A 27996-nucleotide genomic window follows, 5' to 3' on the forward strand; every position below is an offset into this window, starting at 1 on the left:
GCGTCCGTGTGTTGGACATCGAACTTCTGGTTTTTGTTCCTTTTTCTTTGGCGCAAAAATATCGTTCTTAGCCTGTTTTATGATCATGTAGCAGAGGACAACGTAGATGATGAAGTTAATGAGGTAGATAATGTAGTCAATATGGATTTCCATCGCCTGGAATGGAACAAAAGAAAGTAACTAAGTTCTCACTAAGCTTCTTAGTCATACGTTAAAACTCTCTATGGCGTCACCTAAAAACTAGAACCATTACAACTTAGAAGAGCGAAGGAAGCGAACATCATTTGTATTTTCGATCGATAAATTTACCCACCTTTAAACCTTCACACAGTTGCAATACTCCTGGAGAAATTAAGACGAGAGTCGACAGGCAATCTATAATTCAAAACTTTAAGCTCAATGTTGGATTATTTTTACAAGTTAAAAACAATATTCCAAATTTATCCTCCCCTCAGCCCTACTATATTAGCGTTTTATAATACTCGTGCACTTGAAGTTAAAAAAAAAAAATCTACCAATGAGGAGGGTAAACGGTTGTAAATGTTTACTCATTTGTGGAGGTTTTGGAGGCATTATTTTCTGATGAAGACGGTATTAATGTTTGATTTGCAGCAGAAAAAATTAAAGTTTGTGGAAAATTCCAAATGAGCAGGTGAACCATTTTACTCTGCCTCATTTAGGAATAACTTGTTGGGGAATCTTTGAAATTAGCCACTTTGGTCAATGCACCAACTAGTTAATGGAAGCGGATAGTCAAAAATCTTATTCAAATATTCAGTTTCAGTCGAAAAAAACGATGAAAATAAAAGTAGCTATTTGGAGGTTATTTCATAAAAAAGAGAAAACAACTTAAACTAGTTAACATGTTTTTTTTTTGGCGGAGTTAAGTAAGCAGCAAGTTAGGACTGATAAGGAAATCCATCGACTTTTGCGAAAATCGTTCCCGACGTTTCATAAAATTTTATCTGCGCTTGACAATTACTGCGATTGACGAAGAAAAATTTTAAAATACGAATAGCGTGCCTTGCAGTTCGCCATCTGGATTCACAAAATAAAACAGGATCAATTTACTTTTTCTTTCTTTTTCTCTTTTCTGTCTCCATCTATATGGGCCGCGGTACCTTTTCAAAACTTGTTTTCAAGAAAATAGAAGGCCTTCAGAAATATGCCCTGAAATGACAAAAGTACTGCTGCCATAGAAGTATAGAGTGCGGTGTTCCTCTCTTTTGTAAACATATAAGTGAACATGTGTTAAAGACAGGCAAGTCAAGTTCTATTGAGAAAGTCTTGAAGCTTAGACGACGTGATGATTGTGGCTAGGAAAACACTGTTTTGAACGCCAAAGGAAAGACAGAATTCAGGTTTCTAAATTTCATAAAGAACGATGCTGTTCATAGGTCACAAGGCTAAATATATAATGCCAAGCAAACTCTAAACTGCGCAAGCAATATTTTTCGCTTCGAAACTTGAGATAAGAGGGGGGGAGTGGGTGGGTAAGACACTGCTCTCCCCACAATTTTTTTTGAAAGTAGAGAGGACTACAGCCTTCCTTTCCACACGCCTGGTCCGTCGCCCAATAACGTTTCAGTGAAAATACACGCGTTTCAACTTATCGATAAACCGGCTTGTATTTTCTATTTAACTGAATCAGGAAAATCTCAATGACCTATTCTTTCACGGTAAAAGTTTTGAATGAAGTGAATCAAAGGGTTTGTCCTCAGCTGACATTTAATCGTTGATCGTACTCCTATGTTTTGCTATGCCTTAGTAAGCAATAACTTCTTTCACGTTGACGGATCAGATCTTGGGAACCGAAGATTTTCGCTTCACCGCTGGCTTCTTTGGGTAATATGATCGGTAAATATCTTTCACCATCGGCCAGCATTCTCGGTACAAGAAAACTCCAGCTATAGTGTAGACCACCACGATGAATGCAACCATAACACGAACGTGTAAATCTACCTCCTCTTTTGAATCTGGAGATGGCATCGTTTGAGCCTGTTGTCGCACACTGGTGTGGCAGAACTCAGTAGCTGTGAATAACGAGAGAAGAAAACTCCGCAAGTCACCTCCGTTCCCAGATGCTCTGCAAGGACAGGAGTGTATCTAAGTTTTTGGCGCGTCTTTAGTATGGAAGGCCAACGTTCAATAACAAGGAAAATTTGTTTTCCTCCAGAATTCTTATTAGTGATCTCAGATTTATTTTGCGGACGCAGTGACCTTCCCCTGAGCAGCTTGTCAAAATCGATGTGGTGTTACTTCAATTTCATCTGATTTGTTTTTTCCTCACAGTTTGAAGAATCCGCTTTGTCCATTTTTAACTCTTTTATCACGATAGAGCAATTGTCGATTTGAACCAATCAGATGGCGTAAAACTAGTTTTCACAGCGAGAAAAAGAAAAGACTGCCGTGCTTGCAAGATAAGGGCTTAAGTTCAAATCCGTGAAATTTGAATGCAAATTGTTGCAGGGGGACTTAAAAGGAAAAAAAGCGAAAAAAAGAAAACATAAGCCCGAAATCTGTAGATGAAAGATAACAAGAGAAAATAATGGTCTCATTACATACTTTTTATGCATAAAAGATGTGTTTGTGCATCGTTTCATAGAAGTCTGGCCTTAATGACAAATAAAATTTCAATCATTTGTCTCATGATACAGTTTCGTTTGGTTTATATAACCAGAACAGTGAGAAAATCCGTCGATCTTCGATCCATGATTGACAGCTTTTTGTCAGTCAGCGGGTCATTTTCGATATGCACGAAGACTCTACAAGGGTAGGCGCTTAGCTTTTAATATTGAAATGAAATGGAAATTTATCGAAAAAGAGGTTTTGCGATTGTAAAAGTCTAATTTTGAAAGTGAGGGTTTTTCAGAACTTTGAAATGTAGTTAGACAAATGATTGAATGCTGAATGTGACTATCTAACTGAGTTTTCCTCCAACTGTGTAAATAAGTGCATGAAATGCTAAAGGGGTGTTTCTGCTTAACTAGTGAATTCATTCCTAAAATGAGCTCGACTTTGTATGAAATCTTCAAGTTAGTTCTACAGTCTTGCTTATTTCCAGAGGCATCAAGCTGTTGTGGTCCGGCCACTTAGAAACGCAAAGGATAGCAACAATAAATACTGCTGTGTTTTTTTTTACTGTAGCAACTAATAATCTAGCCATCCTACCAGAGAGAAACACTTTGAGTTACAACTGGGAGATCGCTCGGTCAATACATGAGAGAATTCTTCTTGAAAGTAGGTTAAAGTAATGAGAGTAGTCGCGAGTAATGCATGAAGAACTAGACTCGTAGACGTGACACGGACTGGGTCCGAGCGCGCGCTGAAAAGAAACTGAATAGGAAACCTATAGCTTGAAGCTATGCTTGGTATTTAAAAGGTCTTGAAATTTTCTGTACTTCAGTACCGGTAACAGCGAGAAACAAACTCAATCAAAATGACTTATTTATAATTTATTTTGACGTTGGAAAAAGCTATGCGACTGGGAACAAGTTCTTGCAGCTTCAGTCAAACGCCTCACATTGGTTTTGACGGTTTTGGTCGAATCTCTTTTTTGCGGTCTTGCGGCTTTGCGAGATATTTTATACGGTTTTGTAATTTCTAGTAGACACCAGTGTCCCACTCTCCTTTTGACATCAAAGTGTCCTCTACTGTAGAGGAGTTACTTGGAGAAGCTCCAAGCAAATACCGAGCAACAATCCAGAATCCACCAAAGTAAAAAGGCAAAGCTGAACAATGCTTGCATGTGTCATTTCCATAGATAAGCTTTTTGTGAATACGAACTGTCAATTTGCAAGAGGCTCTGTCTAATTGCACACACGAGAAAGGAAGAATTAACTTCATGAAAAGATGCAAATACAAACTGCACACAGGTTGCGCGTGTCGCATAACGGGGAATAATGAGAAAAAAAAAAGCAGTAACAGCAAGAAATCTATCAGACATAATGCTGATCTAAGAGTATTTGATATGTGAAAATATCACTCGAGGTTTTTAAACTGGAAGAAGAAGAGTGAAACTAAAGTTCGAAACAAACAAAGGTAAAAAGATAGAACAGACTGATGTTGTTGCAGCTGTTTTAATACAAGTTACCTCCTCGATGAGTGCCAATAATTACATGCATACTAACGATCTGTAAAATACATATTTCTTTTACAACAAGGCAACCACACAACTGTTGATAACTTTCGAGATATGTGTATTTAGTATAATTTCAGAGCTGAACAAAGAGTTTCCAGCAATCTGATTGGTCGAGCGGTTCCTTATATGACGCTATATAAACCGCTCCGCGCGGTTTATATAGTGTTAAACTAAAATGTTAATAAATGTTACTAAAATGTTATGATTTTAGAAATTTCTCAGCTCTTCAGCTCTGAAATTATACTAAAACAATTATTCGCCTCGGGTTCGGTGAATATTGTCGAATAATCCCCTTGACTTCGTCTCGGGATTATTCGACGATATTCACCTTACCTTCGGCGAATAATTGTTAAATATAAATTTATATATATAAATGTGTGTGTATATATCTTATGAATTGAGTAATTTGAAATGTAGACGTGTAAGCTGCTATAGAATTATTTGTCGTGAAAATAAAATGTTTGAATTTAATACTGAAAGCTTGTAAACATATCGTAGACACGTGTTCACTGTATCTGAGTTTGTGCCGCAAAATTTTAAGCGGCCTAGCCAGCATGTCACAGGCTCACAGGAGAAGCTTGTTTCCTGTAGGGCTTGCTTAATTTCAGCTGGGTAGCGTTTTCAGGACAATGTGCAAATCCAGCTTTTCCTTTGGTTTTCCCGCAAGCATGAACCTCTTGTCTTTATTAAGTTTGGCCAAACACCCTGCCGGGGAAGGCCTCAATTTGGATGAGAAACAAAATCATTTCTCTCCTTTGAGAACTTGTTTAAAATATCTACGAAATCATTTTCGTCATTTACTTAGTTAAGATACTGAAATGGAGTAAACGCAGCAGCTCCGGTGAAACGCCTGGAATGCAGCGGGCTGTTTTGTAAACAAATATTAGTGGATCACGAGAGATTATTATCAGCAGTTTACATTCTCTTATTGACCATAAATAACTAAACATAAATAACAATTCTTTTTCCCATCCCTTATTGCAGTGTGAGCAACTCTAAGTCTGGTCCATGTGAAAGATCATCAATCGGAAAACTTTATGTTTATCAGCCTACAAAATAATTGTCTGAGTAGATACATCAACTATTTTATAAGTTAATTTTTTACTTTGTTATTTCACTTTTTTTTAGCTCACACGGGATACGGTGTCTGAGGGAAAGGGATCATGAGCGTTTGTTATGTTTGTTACGGAACTTGCACGCTCATTTGAATTTCTTTGCAAAATATTTATATCAGTCTACTCAGTTTAAGCAGCGAACACATTTTTGGATAAATTAACTGACGTCCGAAAATCAGGCAAATTAAACAACTTGGTTAAAATTCCGTTATCGAAAAACTGTGGCACATTTTGACAGATGCGTTTTTATGATGCATGATGACTAAGGAAGTTATTAGTTTTCTCCGAGCTGAGCTGAAAAAGCGCTTCCCTACAGCTGCCAGCTGCATACATCTTGGGTTGTCTACTTCACCTATATGTACCAGAATTTTTCATGCACTGAAGCTTGTGTATGTAAAATGAAAACTACAGCACTTTGTATCTTTGCAGTGCTCCTTTCTTCGTTGTTGGTTGAGGGGATGGTCCCTAATAAACCCTGTCCGGGTTCTGGCTGCAAGGTAACAAAAAGACACGAATAAGCTTAGAAATTTTTTACCCTTTTAATTCACTCAAAATTTTTCCTATTTTTCTTTTTTATAAGCGGTTTTTAGTTTCCAGTTTTTTTCAGTTTGCCTTATTGATTTCAATTAAATCACTAAAGCGGCTCGATTAGAAATGACAATTCTTTTTTTCCTTTCAAACGGAGAATGTCCGCTAAGGATCACATACCAGTGAGCGTAGAAATATCTCAACCATTTGGTCATGTCGAAATGAGCTGGAATTAATCTTGAATGATCCAAGTGGTTCAGTTTTTACATTTACATGTGTCGTTAATCGGTGTGTTCACCCGGAGGATACAGTTACTTATCGAACTGAATTGTTCTTACTGAAAGCCGTTTAAAAATCTTACAGGAACGGACTCTGAAAAAGTTTAGAGATAAAGGAAGGGCTGAAAATTTAGAAATGTTGAGGAAGAACATCCGCAGACGCTTGGAGGAGGTTAGTGCAGGTTTTCAATTTGTCTGCTGGGTTTGCCCTATTGATGTCAGTTTAGTTATTCAATGTTTGGATTAAAGGAGAAAGTCACGGTACTTTTCCTTCATTAAACTATCTGTCAGAGCTTAGCGGTCTTGTTTTTATGTTTATTTTTTTGAATAAAGTTAATGGTAAATTTTAAAATCATGTTTATGAAATCCTTAGGCACAACGTGAGCGGCAGTACCGGAGAGGCATCTGCTTACAGGCCCGCGAGCTGGGATGTAAAGTGGACCAAATGAAATAAGTTTCCCCGACTTGAAGACCTAATAAGCTAACTTAAAGTTACAGGAAAAATGTTATTCTTAAATGATGAAATTGAGATGTGGATGATAAAGCTATCATCACTATTGTATTTTAGTGCAATTAAACTGTTTGAAATGAACTGAATAAAGGCTGTGGTCCATATAATAAACATGTCAGTGCCATTCACTACTTCTGGGTCCAGTTGATCGAAGGACGATTAATCCACGTTTCCTTATTTCTCTATTACAGAAGATTTTTGGGATAGTTTTCCCTATTGTTTTGAGAGCATCCGATCATCAAATTATAAACGAAAATAGTTAAACTGAACTTTCTTTGGCTTTCAAATCTGAAATTAAATTTCACACTAACCCTGGGCTATCTTAACCCAGCTTTGAACAACCCGGCCCTGAAGGTGAGCCTGTAGTGTCCAGGCCTCCAAGTCCATGCCCAAGGCCCCAGGAGACGTAGACTCGAGTACTTATTATGCACTGTGAGTGAGAACGGGGTAGGAAAATTTAGGATACCGAACAAACTACGCGAACTGTAAGCGAACTGTGTAAGCGAACTCCTGAACATTACAGAGCCCAAACATTTGAAGTGGACAAAGTGGTGATATAGACTCTTTCGACTCCCATGAGTGACCGCTACACGCGACATCAATATAATATCAAGCAAACAACGGATGAGAATATAGGAAAATATCAATCAGTGGATTATCAGTTGACCCAATACCAATTTCTCCAAACTAACATCCTAAGAATTGTACAACAGACAGTAAGGAGAATTACGAATGAGATCTTTAGAGTGAACGGGTTCATCTACAGGCCTTTATATCAATGTGTAGTTAAGCCTTGAGTTATTGCCCCTGTAATGCGCAGTACATTTTTATTCACAATTTAGAATTGGTCCTTATTTTTAGGAATCCTAGAAGAGCAACACATCCCTATAGCGTATTCAGGTGTTAGCAGCAGAATCTCAAGTGACGTTTTTCTTCTATCTCTCGGTAGTTAAGACACCAGCTATTATCCTCGTGCTCACACTAGATTTCAACACTTCTAAGGGTAATCTAATTCTTTTTTCACTTCTCTAAAGATAGCACAAAAGAATTAATCACCATCATATTTATTGAAATTTTTTTTATTTTCCTTTGTCGGTGAATGTAGACAGTTACTTTGAATAAGCTTCTTTGAGAAGTCCCTCGTCAAAATATTGAACGATAACTCGTGCTCCAACCAAATACATTCGGCCGTGGTATAGAATCGTTTGAGATAGCTGAACACTGTTTGTTTCATTAAGTCTAATTCCCAGCGAAAATCTTTTTGATAATTTCTAAAGTCAAGGTGTTTTCATTTGTGCAAGAGGAGGATAAAACTCCATTGAAAGATGCCAACTCGAACTGCGCCTATTTAAATGAAAGCCGTTCAGAGTTAAAATTTTTTCTAAAAAAAAAAGATAGCTACTATTAATACTCGTTATCGCGCAAAGCACTCGATTTTGCTGAGTAAAAAAAAAATGATAGAATCAAAATGAAAAAGGGAAGAAAGAATAACAAGATATTTAATGCTAAGTAAATTATTCATGTGATGGGTGAAAATTATGACATACGATCTATCCATACCTTATTATTTTTGTTAGAATTTCAGAGTTAAAATGTAAATGAGCGTAAGGGAAAAAAGTGAGGGAATCAACACAGGTGGATTGACTCCATCGAGAACTCACACTTTCACATTAGCAGGAAAGATAAATTTTATCTACCTGTGGATCTATATTCTCCACAAAACTTAAAGGGACACTGTCACGTGTTGACATGCGCAGTAGCATACACTCTCTCCGAGACTTGTCACGCTCGACAGCCATTATGGAAATGTCAGTGAGTTGAAGAATTCTGCATATATTTTGCATTTAAATCAAGTTTATCCAAAGCAAATGCTTCTGAAAGCGAATTCATTTTACTGAGGAACCTTCGGTTATCTTTTGTAAATGTAAAAGTGCTTGTACGACGAAGCGCAAAGAAAATAGTTCTCGTGGGTACCCGTGCAAAGGGAGAAACGTGCTGTGTACAGATGAATGTAAATGTAGAACAAGCAATAAACCTTGCAGAAACAGGGTATGCATATAAATTTGAATACACGTATAAAGTTGTATACATTCACTTCTTTTGTGGCTCGAATGTCCAAAAGGCATACGAAATAATTTGTACATTCCCTTTCTTCAGGATTCGAACGAGCAGTCGTCATCTGCCTATATTTATGAGAGCCGTAGAGTTCACCTGAGGTTTACCTGTATTCCAATTATAATGTGTAGTAGAATAAACATCTGCCTCGCAAATGCTACAAATGTCTGTGATATCTGGCATTATTTTATTTTCCTATCAGTAAAATCGCTGTCACTGAATGACTCATAACCTGAATCAAATTTTGCCTGAAGCCACAACTTAAATGTCTTTTCTTCCCCATAAATACGCTTATGGTTCCTCAGCCACGCTTTCTTGTATTCCCCTCTATCTTCAACCTTTCGTTTCCGCCCTGAGTTAATGTGTTTACTGCCATGTCCGGATCCTCCGCTAGACGCCATTCTGAATTTGTGAATGCAACTTGAAAAAGTCAGGATTACTTTTTCAAGTTTCGATCGGCTATACGAGCATGCACAGACCGTGACCGTGTCCCTTTAACTGTTATGGAAAACAACCACTTCGTTGAAATGTTATTAAAAGTTAATGTCGTAGTGATATAACAAGAAAAGCCAGAATTAAACTGCACGGTTCGCTTCCGCGCTTGACTTAAAAAAAAGCGGCGGCATTTTCTACTAACCATCATCTTTAAGTTTGAATAAAGTTTGATTATTTTGGAAGTTCCCTTCTACAGCAGGAGCCTTAGCTGAGAAAATAAAGCAAAATGAACAAAAAGGCCCGACAGCTGTCTTTCGAAGAAGGTATCCAACAGCATTCCTGCTGATCCTCAGCCAATTCTGTCACGAGAAGCACCGAAACGAACCCAAAATTGTTCCGTAACCCTCTCATAAAATTAATTTTGATCGAAAGAGACGAAAAATCTATTTTAAGCCGGCGACGCCTTTAAATTACCCCCGTATAATGTCAGCAAAAATATTCTTTAACAATAGCTTAGGATAACTTGAAATGTACGAAAGTGTACAAGTCAGGATCTAAAACCCTTCTCGGTTTTATCTTTTGGGCAATCAAGTTTGTAAGTTTTTATTTGTACTTAGAAAATTTCGTCAGCGGTGTTGTTAGTATAAAAGGCATAGGCGACGGAGCTGGGTTGTTTTCTCATTTTTGCCTTTGCAAAATATTTATTTCAGTCTACTCAGTTCAAGCAGTGATGAAAATATTTTGCACTTTTCTGGATAATTTAACTTACGTCTGGCAAAAAAAAGGCAAACTTGACAAATTGATTAAAAATCCTGTTCTCAAAATACTGTCTGTTGTACATTTCTGGGCTGCGCAGAAAAAGCGCTTCACTACAGCTGTACCCATCTTGGGTTGTCTTTTGCACCTTTATATACCAGAATTTTTAATGCACTGAAGCTTGCGTAAGCAAGATGAAGACTATAGCACTTTGTATTTTTGCACTGTTTCTTTCTTCGTTGTTGGTCGAGGGCAGCATCAAACTTTACCCCTGTCCGAAGCGTGGCTGCACGGTAACACAAGGACACCAATAAGCTTATAAATTTTTTTACCTTTTTATTCGCTCAAAATGTTTCATAGTTTCTTTTTCATGTGCGGTTTTCAAATTTTTTAGTTTGTGCTATTGATTTCAGTTAAATCATTCAAGTGGCTCGATTAGAAATCAATGACAATTTTTTTCCTTTCAAACGGATAATTTCCGGTAAGGATCACATACAAGTGAGCGTAGAAATACCTCAACCATTTAGTCATGTCAAAATGAGCTGGAATCTTGAATGATCTAAGTGGTCCAGTTTTTACATTTACATGTGTCGTTAATCGGTCTATTCACTCGAAATATTCATTTATTTGTCGAACTGAATTTTTCTTACTAAAAGCCGTTTTAAACTCTTCTAGGAAATGACTCTGGCAAAGTCTAGAGATGAAGGAGGGGCTGAAAATTTAGAAATGTTGAGGACGAAAATCCGCAGACGGTTGGAGGAGGTTAGTGCAGGTTTTTAATTTTTCTGTTCGGTTTGCCCTGTTGATATTAGTTAAGTTATTTAGTATTTTAATTGAAGAAGAAAGTCACGGTACTTTAATTTTCATTCATTCAACTATCTGTCAGGGCTTAGCGGTCTTGTTTTTATGTTTATTTTTTCGAATAAAGTTAATGGTAAATTTTAAAATCATGTTCATGAAATCTTTAGGCACAACGTGAGCGGCAGTACCGGAGAGCCATCTGCTTACAGGCCCGCGAGCTGGGATGTAAAATGGACCAAATGAAATAAGTTTCCCCGACTTGAAGACTTCCTAAGCTAACTCAAAATTACAGCAAAATGTTATTCGTAAATAATGAAATTGAGATGTGAATGTCTATAAAACTATCATCACTATTGTATTTTAGTGAAATTAAACTGTTTGAAATGAACTGAATAAAGGCTGTGGTCCATATGATAAACATGCCAGTGCCATTCACTACTTCTGGGTCCAGGTGTTCGAAGGATGATTAATCCAGGTTTCCTTATTTCTCTATTACAGAAGATTTTTGGGATAATTTTCCCTGTTGTTTTGAGAGCATCCGATCATCAAATTATAGAGGAAAATAGTTAAACTGAACTTTCTTTTAAAGCTTTCAGATCTGAAATGAAATTTCAAACCAACCCTGGGCTATCTTAACCCAGCTTTGAACAACCCGGCCCTGAAGGTGAGCCTGTAGTGTCCAGGCCTCCAAGTCCATGCAAAAGGTCCCAGGAGACGTAGACTCGAGTACTTATTATGCACTGTGAGTGAGAACGGGGGTAGGAAAATTTAGGATACCGAACAAACTACGCGAACTGTAAGCGAACTGTGTAAGCGAACTCCTGAACATTACAGAGCCCAAACATTTGAAGTGGACAAAGTGGTGATATAGACTCCTTCGACTCCCATGAGTGACCGCGACACGCGACATCAAAATAATATCAAGCGAACAACGGATGAGAATATAGGAAAATATCAATCAGTAGATTATCAGTTGACCCAATACCAATTTCTCCAAACTACCATCCTAAGAATTGTACAGCAGACAGTAAGGAGAATTACTAATCAGATCTTTAGAGTGAACGGATTTGTCTCCAGGCCTTTGTATTAATGTTTAGTTAAGCCTTGAGTTATTGCTCATGTAATGTGTAGTGCATTTTTATTCACAATTTACAACTGGTCCTTATTTTTAAGAATCGTAGAAGAGCAACACCTCCCTATCAGTTTGAGCTTGAACTTTGAACTTTATTTTTATTTAGACACGGTAAATCTATCAGATAAAATAATAATATTATTACAATCTATTATTACAGTTACAATCTATTTTAATCTATATAAACATGATCTAAAATTTAAAAGTAAAATAGAAAAAAATAAAGAAATTCTGCTTTACATAGATGCCGTGTGTGTTTTGTCGATTCAGAGGAAGAAATTGCGACAACCATTTCGGAAGGATTGAAGTGATTTTGCTTGCCGCAATTCAGGGGACAAGCTATTCCATATAACCGCACCGTTATAGCTAAAGCTATTTTTCAGGAAATTCAGCTAGATAGCTAGATAGCTGAAGTTCTGCAGAATGTTATTAGGCTGGAGTTAGCTCAAACGCTTTTATATAATTTCTTTCCCTGCTGCCGGTAGTTTTTTTTGCACGCTAAAATGTGACAGTTTCGATAGCTGTCGGCCATCTTTGTCAAAACTTACGAGGACTGATGGCTGGCATGCGCATGTATCAGAACTGTCAACATCTAACCATACATAAAGGAGAAGTCATCACCCACTGCGGGGAGTTTTACACCTTTAAAATTTCACATGACTCAATACCATCGAACGAACGATATCGCACGAGTCTCGTTCCAAATGGCAAGGCATCCTGGCAATTAGCCGCTTTAGGTGTCTATTAATCTGGTGCCCGCTTGCTGGTGCCCTATGGTTTGTGCGTTTTGGCCATTTTGTTATTTCAACAAAAGATAGGCCTGCTTAGATAAATACCTCTAGTTATGGCCTTAATTCATTTTCATACTTCTCAGCTAAGCTATGGAATACACTGCCTGACTATATCCGCATGAGTTCATTTAAAGACTTAAGATAGATAATCCAAGGCCGTATCTTTGTATAGTCACTCCCGCTTATCTTCACTTTTCTGTTAATTTCTACTGATATGTTACATAATTCTATTTCTAAATACTGTGTATTTTAGTATATTTTAGTAGAGTTAGTATTTTAGATCTTGTACAGATATATGTATGAATATATATGGATAATCTCCTTTTTATATTTTCTCGAAGATATTAGCTCCAACAAGCTACTCTAAAATTCGAGATGAAAAAAAGTTTATGATGATGATGATGAGGATGATGACCTCCTCTTAAAGTTTTCATCCTGTCTTTCTATGCTTCATAACCTCTCAGCCAGCGGTATAAAAATGAAAAGCATACACCAGTCTGCTAAAGCCGCGCAACCTCCTCTCGTTGAGAGGACGGGCGGAAAAGCGCCCAGGGAACGAGGTTGAAAGGCCCGCCGTTAGAATTTGGAAAAGGCGTCGAAAAAGCTGTGCGAGTGCAGGACCGAGCGGCTTTTCCAGATTGGCTCACGTCAACCGGCGTCCAGCTTTACACACGTTTGCTTTCATGATGGTTTTCTTTAGTATCGTGTTGAGCGAGTGAAAAGACATCGGCAAAAAAAAAGGAAAAAAAATTAAAAATTACGTGGTCGCGGAGGCACTAAAATCGAAAGACAAACAAGAATGAGTCGTTTCCGCGGCAACCGTTATTTCAACATATTTTCTCATTTTTCCTTTGTAGACTAATTTTAATCGCGCGACTAGGCGTGACTGAACATTCGCAATAATATTGCTGGCCCTTTTCTTGTTAGTCTTTGTGCGGTGGACTGCAGACGGGTGCACATGCTTTCTATTTCTTCTAATCTCTCCAGATAAAATAAAGAAACGAATCTAACGCTTGCTTCATCGTGCGAAATCAGGCCCGGAAACAGATATATTACTCAGTTCGGTGTTCCTTTCTAAGTGGTAATGGTAATTGGTTTCTAAGACGAAGACTTTACGCAATCCCCTTAAACAATTTATTTTCACAACATCAAAAAAAAAAAAAAGAAAAAGATGAAAAAAGATCTTTTTTGGACTTATTAAAACTTCTTACTCATAAAATCTGACAGATCGTTTGCATATGACAGTTATAGATGGCCGAGCATCTCCTTTACTACCTATTTCATCCGGTGTGCCCCAGGGGTCTATCCTGGGACCCTTGTTGTTTATAATATATATTAACAGTGCCCCAAGTGTGACAGATGCTAAGACTACTAACCGCCTCCCGGTTAGCTCAATGGATAGAGCGCTGGACTGTTGTGCGGGAGGTCGAGGGTTCGAGCCCCGGCCGGACCAACACTCAGGGTCTTAAAATAATTGAGAAGAATTTGCTGCCTTTCTATAACATCAAGAAATGGTTAGATATTCTAGTCTTCTCGGATAGGGACGAATAAATGGAGGTCCCGTCTCCTGCAGGGTTGGGGTAGGAGACGTTAATTTCCCACACACGAGATTACTGTGTGATGGATGTCCTCCCCTGGGGTTGGATGGGTGGGAGGGTGGACTAGCACGAATGGTTCCTATGTTCCTTTCTAGTCCTTCCCCACTGCAAAACTTAATGCAGTGAAAATGGACTAAATTAAAAATTAAATTACTGTCCAACTCTATGCGGATGATATGAAGTGTTATCGAGTTATTGATAACGATGCTGACGCAGTTCAACTACAAAGAGACTTACTAAGCTTAACTGGTTGGTCGTCTGAGCATTTCATTTTCAACGCTAATAAGTATAAGCACCTTATCGTGACAAAGAAAAAGAGTTTTATGCACACATCATATAATCTGAGCGGGTCACAGGTTGCAGTCGTGTAACTATCTGTATTTAGGAAATATTTGGAAACTATCTGCAGTCGTGTATCTATCTGTATTTAGGAAACGACTATGGCTATCGTCATAGTCGTTTCCTAAATACAGCGGTGTGATTAGATAGGTTGTCGTTGTGAACTGAAGAAATTTCATATAAACGTTCTGACGTACAAAGTTTTAACATTCCTAAACACTTATCAATGTTCTTCCTGCTTCGAATATCTTGCTGTGAGGAGCGCTATTTAGACATAATTCAGAAGTTTTAATTTCCTGGTCGAACTGAAAACGTGACGCTTACTAATGAGAATGGGTCACTTGGAAAACCTTTGAATCCAGGTTAATTTTAAAATAGATGACTAGTTTCGTTCGCACTAAACCGCTTGGCCGTGGTAGGTCTGGGTACAAGACTAATCGATGGCTAGAAATGGGTACCTATAAATGTTATTAGTTAAATGTTACTAGGAGTTAGAGTGTCGCGACATTCACCTAAAATTAAAAATAATAATAATCAAAGTGATTTCTTTGCCTGCTGTACGTCATACACAGGTAAGTTACAGGGAGCTAAGTCTCCTGCTGTAAAGTTTCAAAAAATGTGTAGGTTATATATCAGCACATTTCGGACGAAAGAAAATAATGGAAGTAAAGGATGTAATTAAGACGCGTTCTTTTGACCTTAAGCTGTACATATATTTTGTCGAAAGATAACAGCTCTACTTATATACACCAACCTGGAGGTTTATTCGTAGGAGGAGGGAGGGGAGGGTCTGGTCTGCCGCCGCCTCCTTGACATTTGTACGGCAGTTTCATCTGAAGAATATCAATTTTGCTCAGGCCTCGGCGGTTTCCAAGCGTTACCTGCCAAAAGAAGAAAAAGCCAGCTTTTGCAGCTGATTTTGAGACTATGCAGCCTTGAAGATCAAGTAACTTATTGGAGATTGGAGGATGAATTCTGTCAGCTCTTTATAGAACAGACTTCGCTTCAAATCAGTACAAAAAAAGGTTTTCGTGAAATTACAGACATTCAAACTGTGACGTTTGTAAGGTCCGTTCATTGCGTGACAGAAATTAGATATGCGCAATAACGACAAGGGCAAGGCTCAGAGTTCGATTAAAACGATTTAAGGTCTCATCCTTGCGCTAAGAGGGAAAAGAGGTATGATGAAATATATTTGATTTAAGTTTGATCTTCCCATTTATAAAGTCATATGGAACACGAATCTTAACTGTAAATCGTCGATTGAAATTGTGTTGTTTCATGTTAATATTCGTTCCCACGTGGAGTTCATTGCATTGTCATCTTGTCTAGTATTTATCGAACAGTTCTTATAATTAATTTGTGTCCAATTAGTGTATTGCTACCGTTTTGTTACAGTTTTTACGTGGTATTAAACATTTTACGAGTCAAAACCGTGAACGTATGGTTTCCTAAAAGCTAACGTCATCTACAGTAAAAACTCTCCCGTCGTGCGAGGACGAAGATCGATTATGAACTACGCAACAGAACGAACCGAAGAAAACGCTGTAAACGTTCGGTCTTCCTCCCGCGAAAGAGTTCCGACCGAAAAGGGACTTGAGTACCAAACTCAATTGCTTCAAAGAGATGAAGATTCGGCTTTAAGAGCATGGAAAAGGCAAATAGAAACAACAAAGGGTGCTCTCGCATTCTCCACCGATATAACGCTTTTGCATCAAGAACGATGTAAGCTAGAAACACGAATGAACGATCTTGCGAATGCGTACTGCAAGCTGATCGATGTGCTGGACTCCGAAGAATCCAAATCCAACGCGACGAAAAATAACGAGAAGTTTCTACGGGAAACAGAAGAAGTTTGCAAAAACCTAAGCGCTCGAATTTCCGAACTGAAATCCGAGAAGCGCGAACAGAACGAAGAGCGCGAGTCTGTTTTCTCGAAGCGCTCCAGCCGGAGTAGGAGTTCCCGCAGATCTGGAAAATCATCACACTATTCGAGTTCTTCCCTCGGGAGGGCAGAGATGCTAGCCAAGGCCGCAAGACTCGGCGCCGAGCTAAAATTCCACGATATCGAAAGTGAAAAGGTCGCCGCTCTGAAAAGGCAAGAAAGTGACATCAAGAAATTACAGATGATCAAAGAGCTAGCAGCTACTACCGCCGAAATCGAAGCAGTAACCAAGCTCGAAGAGGAAAGCTACGAACGCAGTCTCCCAGAAGAAGAAGAAGACCCCTATGGCAGAATACATGAATATCTACAGTCACAATTAAGTACCGTTATCGACAACAGCTCCTCCGCCGAAGCTGTCCCAAACCTGGGGAATGTGGTCACTACTGCATCCCCCGAAATGAACGCCCATACCAACGTGACATTTTCGTCAATGCCGCCAGTAACACTCAATTCGCAGCAGCCTTCTTCCAAGTTACCGCATCCAGTGTCTCCTCCTTTCCCTGTGAAGTCCACAGCAACGCCACGAATAACAAATCCAGCTATTCTCCACACAGACTCAACAACGGGAAGCGGTAATCCACTAAAGTTGACCGGTGACGAAACCATTCTCACGAAATTAGCCGATGTACTCGCTCAACGACAAGACAGAGACTCTCTACCTCGTCCAGAACCTGAAGTGTTTAAAGGCGACCTTCTTCGCTACCCGATGTGGATCAAATCCTTCGAGACATTCATCGAACGAAAAACAAAGGATCCATCTGAAAGGCTGTATTATCTCAGCAAGTTTACAGCCGATGGAGCCAAAGAAGCAGTAAGCGGTCTTCTACCCTTAGATTCTGAAGAGGCCTACGTTGAAGCTAAGAAGATTCTCGCAACCCGATTTGGCGATCCCTTTCTGGTTTCAAATGCTTATCGAAGAAAAATCAGCGAATGGCCAAGGATTCTTCCGAAAGACGGCTCAGGTCTTAGAAGGTTCTCAGACTTTCTGCAGCACTGCTGCACCGCTATGCACTCCATAAGGTACTTGGAAGTACTTAACGACCCAGAGGAAAATCAAAGGATACTTAGAAAGCTTCCGAACCACTTAGTTTCAAGATGGAGCCGTATTGTAGACAAGTCGATTGAAGAGGAACGAGAAGAAGGTCACAGTAGAGAAGCCTTGGGTCCAACCGAAGTTAATAGTACGGAAAACGCAAGGGGGGCCAAATACCCGTCGTTCGAAGAATTTTGTCGATTTTTGAAAACAGAGGCAAGGATCGCATGCAATCCCATTACCTCTCTGCAGGCAACAAGGGAAGAGGATTCGAAAGGAAACGGGGACAAGTGGAAACCAAACAGCAAATTCCCAAAGTATAAGGAAAGTAAAGATAGTGGATTCAGGAGTTTTGCAACAGGCGCAGAGGAAAGCAGGGAAGGAAAAGAGAAAAACAAAGAGGAAAACAAGGCTAAAAGGACAACCTGTCTCTTCTGTAAGGCCAGTCATGACATTGATACCTGTGATAAGTTCCTACGCCTGCCTTTAACGGAAAGAAGGAACTTTGTGCAAGCCAAGCGCTTGTGCTGGGGGTGTCTAAAGTGGGGCCACGTAAACAAAGACTGTCGTGGAAAAAAACCCTGCAAGACCTGCAATGGACCCCACCCTACTTCTTTGCATGACCAAACCTGGAAACCACAATCCAGACAAGAAACTCCAAACCAAGATAGTATTGCAAATCAAGATACATCTATCTCTCATCGTATTGAAGTTTGTAACATGAAGGGTTTCGACCATGGTACTTCCCATTCCCTGATCGTTCCGGTCTGGCTTTACCATCAAGATGACCCCAAAGTCAAGGTCAAGGTGTACGCCCTACTGGACGAACAGTCAGACGCATGTTTCATAAAGGAGTCAACGCTAACAGCCCTTGGCGTGGATGGCCCTAAAGTGGATCTAGAGCTTTCTACCGTACTCGGTCAGAAAACCATCACAAGTAAAAGGGTAACTGGACTCGCAGTTCGCGGAGTCAACGAAACGACAGAAATCACTCTTCCAAGAACGTACACTAGGAACGTGATTCCTGCTAGACGCAGTCAAATCCCTAGGCATGATACCGCTCTCAAGTGGCCTCACCTGGAAAGCATCGCCAGTCAACTGATGCCTCTTGATACCGAAGCCGAAGTGGGCCTGCTGATAGGAGCCAACTGCGTTCGAGCGCTTAAACCACACCAGGTGATCCTCGGAAACGATGACGATCCGTACGCAAAAAGGACCGCACTTGGCTGGGGAATCATCGGCAAAACCAACGTGCGAAGTCAGGATGAAGGCACCGACGACGTCAGAGACGATGTTTTCTGCAACCGTATAATCGCCTGCGAAGTTCAGCAAGAAATTCAAGCAATGTCGAACAAGAAGACATGCCACTTCGCCCTGAAAACGCAAGTAAAGGAAGTTTTAAGTCCACTCCAAATATCCAAGATGTTCACACTTGACTTCAACGAGCGTGCAACCGAAGAGAAATCCCTTTCCTTTGAAGACAGAAGGTTTCTAACCATAGTGCAAGAAGGTATCCATCAAAGAAATGACGGACCCTACGAGATGCCCCTCCCTTTAAGGAATAATAGCGCTGAGCTGCCCAACAATAGGGAATTGGCGTTAAGCCGCCTCATGAAATTGAAGCAAAGGTTGAAGAGTGATACTCAATACCGAAAGGACTACGTGGACTTCATGCAAGACAACATTAAGAACGGGTTCGCAGAGAAAGTACCAAAAGAAGAAGTCTCCGATAAGAGCAAGCGAGTCTGGTACATTCCACATCATGGAGTGTACCACAAAAGGAAACCCGGGAAAATAAGAGTCGTATTTGATTGCAGCGCCCTGTATCACGGCTTCTCCCTCAATCAGCAGCTTTTACAAGGTCCAGACCTCACCAACAATCTTATAGGGGTGTTGTGTCGATTCCGAAAGGAACAAATAGCCTTCATGTGTGATATCAAGGCGATGTTCCACCAAGTAAAGGTCGACGGCATTCACCGCGACTACCTCCGATTCTTGTGGTGGGACGATGAGAACTTCGACAGCAGTCCAGTTGAGTACCGAATGTCTGTCCACCTTTTTGGTGCAACTTCCTCCCCTGGATGCGCTAATTTCGCCCTTAAGACCACTGCAAATCAATATGAAAGTGTTTGTGGAAAGGAAGCAGCCGACTTCATAAGGAAGGATTTCTACGTCGACGACGGATTGAAATCGGTCGCAACGGTCGAACAAGCAAAGAGTCTTATCAGCAGCACCAAGTTATTGTGTCAAAAGGGAGGCTTCCACTTACACAAATTCACCTCAAACAATAGCGAAACTCTCAATTCTATCCCTCCTGAAGACCGAGCCACCGACAAAAGGAATCCCAGTCTCGTAAGCAACGACCCAGCAATAGAACGCGCATTGGGTGTTCACTGGTGTATAGAGACCGATACACTTCAGTTCCGGATTGTACTAAAGGATAAACCACTCTCAAGAAGAGGAATTCTCTCTACAGTTAGCTCTATCTACGACCCCCTCGGCCTGGTAGCCCCTGTTATTTTGCAAGGCAAAAGTATCCTTCAAGAACTGTGCCGCGATGGAGTTGGCTGGGACGACAAAGTGCCTGAAGATATTAGACCAAGATGGGAGAGATGGCGTTCCGAACTTCCCGCCCTAGAGAAGTTGAAAGTGCCAAGATGCCATAAACCGAACGAATTTGGAGAAATTAAGACAGTGGAACTCCATCACTTTTCCGACGCCAGTCAGAACGGATATGGACAGTGCTCATACCTTCGCCTGACAGATAGTAACGATCGCATTTGCTGTTCGCTCGTAATGGGTAAATCACGCGTAACCCCATTGAAGCCCGTCACTACACCAAGGCTCGAGCTAACCGCGGCAGTCGTCGCCTCTAAGATAGGCTACGTCTTACGTAAAGAGCTAGAATACGAAGAAGTGAAGGAAACGTACTGGACAGATAGCAAGACGGTCCTGGGTTATATAAATAACGATGCAAGAAGATTCCACGTCTTCGTGGGAAATCGAGTACAAGAGATTCGCGACAAGACATCGCCAGAACAATGGCACTATATAGGAACAAAGGAAAATCCTGCCGACGTCGCCTCTCGTGGTTCTAGTGTGCAAGAATTAATCGGCAATAGCTTGTGGTGGAACGGCCCAGAACTTCTCTGGAAGCCTGATAAAGATTGGAATCTCACCGATGCTTCTCCTGAGATCTCACCTGATGATCCCGAAGTTAAAGGGGTTTCCGTTCTAGCGATACAAGCCCGGAAACCATGGTCTGTCCTGGATCGCTTAGAATACTTCTCCAGCTGGCATCGTGCCAAGAAAGCTGTTGCTGTTTGCCTTCGCCTCCAAGAGAAGTTCCGACACGCGAACAATAAGGAAGTTAAACAAGATTCCAGTGATTCGAAGTCAAGTAAATACATCCCTGTCAACGTCGAGGAATTGCAAAACGCCGAGGGCGAAATTATTAAGACTGTTCAGAGAGCAGCCTTCCCCGAAGAAATTAGTAGAATGAAGAAGCTGAACGTCCAAGAGCAAACGCGCGATGAGAAAACCATCACACGCGGAAACAAGGCTATGAAGAAGGCAAGCTCTCTCTATCAACTGGACCCGTTTCTCGACGCAAACGGAATACTAAGAGTGGGTGGACGAATTAGACGTTCAAGCCTGTCGTATAGTACGAAACATCCCATCATCCTTCCAAGGAAAGGACACGTAACCGAGTTAATCATCTGCCACCACCACCAGAGGGCCGAGCATCAAGGTCGCGGAATGACCCATAACGAAATAAGGTCAGCCGGCTACTGGGTGATTGGTGGAAGTTCGGCCGTATCGAACCACATCGCGCAATGCGTAAAGTGCCGGAAATTGAGGGGAACTCCCCAAGACCAAAAGATGGCCGACTTGCCAGAGGACCGTCTCGAACCTGCCCCTCCGTTTACATTCTCAGCGGTAGATTACTTCGGTCCGTGGTATGTAAAGGAAGGTCGCAGAGAACTGAAACGCTACGGAGTTCTTTTCACGTGTTTGTCCTCCAGAGCCATCCATCTTGAAGTCTCAAACAGCTTGGCCACAGATTCTTTCCTCAACGCCTATCGTCGATTCGTCGGCCGTCGCGGCCCAGTGCGCCAATTACGATCAGATCAAGGTACAAACTTCATCGGCGCAATGAACGAACTCAAGCAAGCTGTCAAGGAATTGAACCACGAAAGGATCAGAGAAGAGTTGCTCATAACCAACTGCGATTGGATAGAGTTCAAACCGAACGTACCACATGCAAGCCACTTTGGCGGAGTATGGGAGCGCCAGATAAGATCAGTGAGAAACGTTTTGGCATCGCTACTAGAGAGCCACGGGATCCAACTTGATGACGAGTCTCTAAGAACCTTTATGGTGGAAGCGGAAGCTATCGTTAATTGCAGGCCACTCACCGTGAACACCATAAACTCCTCACGGAGTCCCGAGCCACTCACTCCCAACCATCTATTGACCATGAAGTCAAGGGTAATTATGCCTCCTCCCGGTGATTTCAAACGTGCAGATCTCTACCTGAGCAAGCGATGGCGTCGCGTCCAGTACTTGGCCAACGAATTTTGGAATCGATGGAGGAAGGAATTCTTGCAGTCGTTGCAGCCAAGGAAAAAATGGATTGCAGTCAGAAGAAACCTACAAGTGAACGATATCGTGATTGTGATAGACGAAAGTTTGCCAAGGAACCGCTGGAAGCTTGCTCGTGTCCACGAAACCTTTCCCAACGATGACGGTCTGGTCAGGAAAGTTAAGATGGCGATTGCTACAGAGTGCCTAGACGATTCAGGCAGACCTACAAAACCGACTGCCTACCTGGAAAGGCCCGTCCAGAAAGTAGTCCTATTACTGCCTTGCGATCGAGTTGCAGACCAGGGAATCCCCACCGAGGAGCCGCAACTTTAAAGGGGGCAATAATGCTCTCCGAACTCTCATAGCATAGAAAGATAATAAGTAAAGAACAATACATGACTGATTAGGTTTGTTTCGTTTCGTAAATTGTTGCCAATTTAGGGGAGCCATGTGACGTTTGTAAGGTCCGTTCATTGCGTGACAGAAATTAGATATGCGCAATAACGACAAGGGCAAGGCTCAGAGTTCGATTAAAACGATTTAAGGTCTCATCCTTGCGCTAAGAGGGAAAAGAGGTATGATGAAATATATTTGATTTAAGTTTGATCTTCCCATTTATTAAGTCATATGGAACACGAATCTTAACTGTAAATCGTCGATTGAAATTGTGTTGTTTCATGTTAATATTCGTTCCCACGTGGAGTTCATTGCATTGTCATCTTGTCTAGTATTTATCGAACAGTTCTTATAATTAATTTGTGTCCAATTAGTGTATTGCTACCGTTTTGTTACAGTTTTTACGTGGTATTAAACATTTTACGAGTCAAAACCGTGAACGTATGGTTTCCTAAAAGCTAACGTCATCTACACAAACGGTCTGTGTATTACTTGGAAATGGTGCTTAAAAGAACATTATTTAAACGTCTGAAGATGCGTGTGTTTTGGCTATAGACAAAAATACAAGGATTACTAATTTCAGTCTTCAAATTGAACGAAGTCCTTGAGATTTTATTCAAGCTATACAAGCCATACAGTTCACCAGTCGAACTTGATTCAAATGATTCGAATTAGGACCGGCCCAATTCGAAAATAGTACGCAAGTCGATTCATCCGCAGACTTTTATCGGCCATTATTGCCATTCTCGATATAAATCCTGATCAGTAAAATGAATATACTATATGATAATGTCTGCATTTGGTTGGATAAATTAAAAGTTCGGCGTCTAAATCAAAGCCCTAAAAAGACGGTAGCAGAGATGAAACACTCAGCCAAGCCAGGTGGAAAGAAAGCTGAGCCGCTCAAATTGAAGAAATTGTTGTCAAGTGATCAGGACACCGGCCGGGCTTTTCTTGTATTTGATTCATAGATACATTGAAAAGTTCAGATTTTGATACGGATCTGAGGTTAATTCAAGACCTGTAAGATGTTTTTCAAGTTTTTTGCACCAATAAACATTTGTAGTTTGCATTGTGCAAAGGTATTTTTTATCGAACAGAAATTAAATCTAGCGCCCTTAAGTACTGTTAGTTGATGAAGGAAAGATTTTTACGTTTACAGCTAATCTCTGACCAGTTTCATTTAATCACAACTATAAGTTGATAACCAGTTAATTATAACAACCATCAGGTGTGGCAAACTATAACCGAATTTCATGACCCATAACCAGTTATTGAGAGAAACAAATTTTCTTCCAACAAACCCCCGATTTCTTTGCAACAATAGTTGGCCGTCCATTTCTGCTGAAGGCTCTCGAATCATAGTGCATGACACTTCCATAATCGTATGGTGTTCCCAAGGAATCGATCGTCGATTTGCTATATTTGTTGAAATTAAATTCCATACCTACGTATAGAAAAATGAGAGTCTGACTGCGAAAGTGCATTATGATTAAAGCAGGTATTTGCAGTAGTTTAGTTTGGTTAGAAGAAATAATAATGATAACTTTTACATTAAGATAGCGCAGACCTCTATATGGATATATTCAGTTGCGCTTCACAATATTGTCAAAGTAAAGTTATGTTAAAAGCAACTAAAAACATAAACTATTAAATACTACAAATCCGTGTACCATCAAAGTTAGCAATAGCCAAGTCATTAAAATAGCTAAAAGATAAGACATGATAAAAAAAATATATTTGAAGGCTAAATTAAAAAAAAAAAAACAGTTTTAAAAGCAGTCTTGAAAGTGTCCAGTGTCTTTATAAGACAAGGACAGATGTATATGGCATACCATATATACTCATTTGAACGCCACTTTAAATCCAAAGCCGCCCTCCGCCCTCCGCCCTCCGCCCTCCGCCCTCCGCCCTCCGCCCTCCGCCATCCGCCCTCCGCCCTACTCCCTCCGCCCTCCGCCCTCCGTCCTCCGCCCTCCGTCCTCCGTCCTCCGCCCTCCGCCCTCCGCCCTCGATCGAACGCCAGAGACGGAAGCAAAATGAGCAATATCTTAGGACGCTACCCCAGAATATGCGGCTGCGTTCGCAGAGTTATGAAGAAAACAAAAGCGGGGTAAAACTTGGTACTTCGACCATCCTTCACGTCATACACTTGTTGAAAATTAAGGTCACAAGGCGAACGCTTCTGATTATATCTCGGGAAAAAAAGTGAGTCATCGGAACTTTAACGATGTTTCTCACTGAAATTATATTTAAAAAATTATTTTACAGTAAATGTTTTTCGTGATTCCAGAAATATGATTCGGAAATAAGCGTCGCCTTCAGTATTAAATGCCGTCGCTGAAATAACACCGCATCGAAAACGCTGAACATTTTATAACAGTAATACGGGGATGATCGTGGGTGACAAGGACTGTAGTCGGTGGTGGTGACTGACGTTTTGACAACCTGAGCGGAGGTCATCCTTAGAGTCGAGTTGAACTATTACCACCACGTTCAAACCATGGAGAATGTATTTGAAATTGTAGGGCAAGAGTACCTCGTACAATGTTTTGTCGGTAAATGGTGACATATTCATCTCTGTCAGGTCTGGACTGCTCGTGATAAAAACCGAGGGCGTGACCTATAAACGGCGAAAATATGTATCAACGTGATTCTAGAAAACAAAAAAAAAGAACCATGTCTTATCCTACGTAAGTTGTACCCTGTATGTGTAAATTTTATCAGCTAATAACCTTAAGTTATCTGGTACATAATTTGTAGAATGACGGTCGCGCTATTTATTGACCCAGGAGAGCTTCAGACTGACACAGTTTTTTCTGGATTGAAGAGCTCTTATTACTGAATAACTCAGGTGCAAAGGTAGTGGGAAAGACAGCTATAGAATGTAACGAATAGGCTAGCTGTATATGTCCGTTAGAAAAAAAAAACTATCTCGCCATCCCTTTGAGCAGCTTAGGCATTTTTTTTTAGGTTGTTGCAGCTGACACTTGGACAACCCAGTATAGAGAACGGTCCTCAAATTAATCGTCATTGTCATTGTCGCCGTCATCGTCATTGTCGGAGTCAGTATCGGCGTCGGAAAATCGGGTGAAAATATTTAACAACTAGTGGAGCTAGTTTCAGAGACGCTTAGCGACCTACTTTTAAAATTTGCCAACAGTTACAGAGGTAAATCAAATGCTTTATGTATTTGATCTTCACCTACAATCTTATAGACTTGAATCAGATGTATTATGTGATAGAAAAATTATATTGAATTAGTTATGTTTATCAGTAATACCAATTTCATGAGCAACAACTCCTACGTGCAAACATCCTCTTCCGAGAGTGATAGCTTGCCTACGTCCAGTCTGTCCAACCATCGATGAACACCTATTTTTAAAATTCAGTATTCCTTTAAAAGTTGATTCAAGATGGAGCGCTTGTTACTGTTTGCTGCTTTGCTTACACTTTTCCTCGCGCATCGCTTACGGAAAACTGTTCGCTACTTGGAACAGATAACGTCCGCGGACAAATATCCGAGCATGTTTTCATGCAAAATGGGGGTTGTTGTTTATATACGTATGATGCAATGAATATATGAACTTCATATATTCATTGTATCTGAGTTGTTTATATAGTTAGTGAATTAGCGTAATCAAATACATGATAAAGACGCGTGCAAACGCTTAAAAACCGAGCAGATTTGTAAGCATCGATTTACCCTCCACCGCCCTGGAAATACGCATAACTTCTCTCGTTTCCTCTTCTCTCCCTAAATGTGATACACGTGTTATCAGACCACATCTTCATTCCACTTCGAATAGCGTTCATTGCACTCGGACTCCGGCCTATGAATAAATGAAAATAGTGCAGCGGCCATTATCGCTAATCATAGCCATATTTCGTGTCGATGTACTTATTACAGAATACTTTTTACATAACCATTCACAGAAAACACCTGATTAATTGGTGCAAGTTGTAAGAGTAAAGCTGGTGCCGGTACTCCTCTCTAGACGCTTTGAGTTTTACGCCCGCATGTCCCTTTCACGACATCCCTCTAGCCGGTCTGCTACACAGTTTAAACATTGTTTCAGTTGTTGGATAAGTTTGCTTTTAAACCACTTCTTTTCACGACACACTTATCGAATAAGCTCAAAATGGTATATTTCTGTTTGATTTATGAGATTTGAAAAGAAGAAAAAGACAGTAACATGATAAAGGATAGCCCAGAAAGGTGGACATGATAAAAAAAAAAAAACAAAACAAACAAACAGATAAACAAAAAAACAAACAAAAGCAAAAAAAATTCGTTCGAGTAGCAAAAATGATACTTCTTTCTTGAACCTGGGGTTCCTACAGTTTACTGTTGACCAAATGATTTAAGAACGTCGTCCAACTCACGGAAACTACTAGCGATTTCGTAGACAAAACTCCTCCTGGCCACAAGCCCCTCCTGATTGCGCCGCGGCTCGCTGGCCCGTCAACGTCTTGTCCAGCCATTGCAGCAGCCCTTTGTTCAGGTGTAAGGATCATGTCCCCTTCAAAGAGATCAGGATTTCCATCTCCCTTGTTCTCTATGTGCCAAAAAGAAATAGAAATGTGAAATTATAAAAGACTGTACAGATCCAATTAGTATTTTGCTTTCGAAAAGCCAAACCTAAATAGCAGGGGGGGGGGGGGGGAAATCTGGGTCAAAGTTTGTTGTTGTCCAAGAGGTCTTTATCAACGCAAAAGACCATCATCCGTAAAACAAAAATACTTTTTGCACTTCATGCAATCTTATGATCGAAAAACTGAAAGTCGCTTGGAATCTTAAAGAGAAAAAAAGTTTATCATCATATAATGTGTGGAAAAAGCTTCGCACTTCTTTTGAAGCCTGCGAGACTGTGGGCAGATCGTAGTAAGTTAGGTGGCCGCCTATAAGCGGAAGGAAGTCTTATCTGAGAAGTTCTGACTGTATTGATGTTACAATAAAAATATCGATCTTGTCTAAGCAGTCTCTTACTGGAGGATGTCGAGTTCACCTACGAAAGGTTGTGGCACAAAGAGCTTCCATAAGTTTTTTTTTTCTCTATGAATAGTTACAGGCTCCGCTAAAAATTGACTGCGTTGACACAAGAGAAGATCAAGATACGACATCACTTCCGTCAAAAAAGATTGAGATTTCAAATGAAGGCGTTGCTAGGTTATTTTTAGATTTCAGTTGTATTATCCTTGGATAGTCGTCCATTAGTTGTTCTAGTGAGCCAAGCTATCGACGCAATACGGGTATTTAGGTTGGTACTTATGGATTTTCAAAAGCTGAAAGTGATTCATTAAAATAACTTGAAAAAGTGACAAAAAAGATTATATGAATGTGGGTTCTATTAGCTGAATCCTTCTTGGTTTTCCATTCTCACCTTCTGGATTGTAACTCAAGGTACCGCACAGACACATAGCAACAACAACGTACAGCAACATTTTCCCAGCGTTGTGAAATGGGCCTAGATCAGAAAGTGTTCACTTTATAT

General features: G+C 40.4%; 2 protein-coding genes, 1 long non-coding RNA gene and 1 pseudogene across 4 annotated transcripts; 3 read left to right on the forward strand and 1 right to left on the reverse strand.

Annotated features, from left to right (window-relative positions):
* Window positions 1-5545: 5545 nt before the first annotated feature.
* Window positions 5546-6684, forward strand: LOC111328337 (uncharacterized). Its single transcript, XM_022932739.2, has 3 exons — window positions 5546-5753; window positions 6148-6234; window positions 6436-6684. The coding sequence occupies exons 1-3, from the start codon at window positions 5613-5615 to the stop codon at window positions 6514-6516; spliced, it is 309 nt and encodes a 102-aa protein (XP_022788474.1). The 5' UTR covers window positions 5546-5612; the 3' UTR covers window positions 6517-6684.
* A 3336-nt stretch (window positions 6685-10020) lies between these two features.
* Window positions 10021-11098, forward strand: LOC148733524 (uncharacterized). The gene is made up of 3 exons (XR_015999963.1): window positions 10021-10172; window positions 10555-10641; window positions 10848-11098. It is a non-coding gene; the product is annotated as an uncharacterized LOC148733524 (long non-coding RNA).
* A 4491-nt stretch (window positions 11099-15589) lies between these two features.
* Window positions 15590-22438, forward strand: LOC148733525 (uncharacterized). The gene is made up of 2 exons (XM_088758002.1): window positions 15590-15719; window positions 15939-22438. Exon 2 carries the CDS (start codon window positions 16052-16054, stop codon window positions 22436-22438), a length of 6387 nt encoding a protein of 2128 aa, XP_088614128.1. The 5' UTR covers window positions 15590-15719; window positions 15939-16051.
* Window positions 22439-23046: 608 nt separating this feature from the next.
* LOC148733526 (zinc metalloproteinase nas-15-like) lies at window positions 23047-27974 on the reverse strand (annotated as a pseudogene). The gene is made up of 6 exons (XR_015999950.1): window positions 27886-27974; window positions 26888-27060; window positions 26208-26334; window positions 25785-25876; window positions 25041-25124; window positions 23047-23948 (listed from the first exon to the last, which is right to left on the reverse strand). The product of XR_015999950.1 is annotated as a zinc metalloproteinase nas-15-like (transcript).
* Between the last annotated feature and the right edge of the window lie 22 nt (window positions 27975-27996).

Source organism: Stylophora pistillata, chromosome 4 (genome assembly GCF_964205215.1).
Source record: "Stylophora pistillata chromosome 4, jaStyPist1.2, whole genome shotgun sequence".
Classification (NCBI taxonomy): Eukaryota; Metazoa; Cnidaria; class Anthozoa; order Scleractinia; family Pocilloporidae; genus Stylophora; species Stylophora pistillata.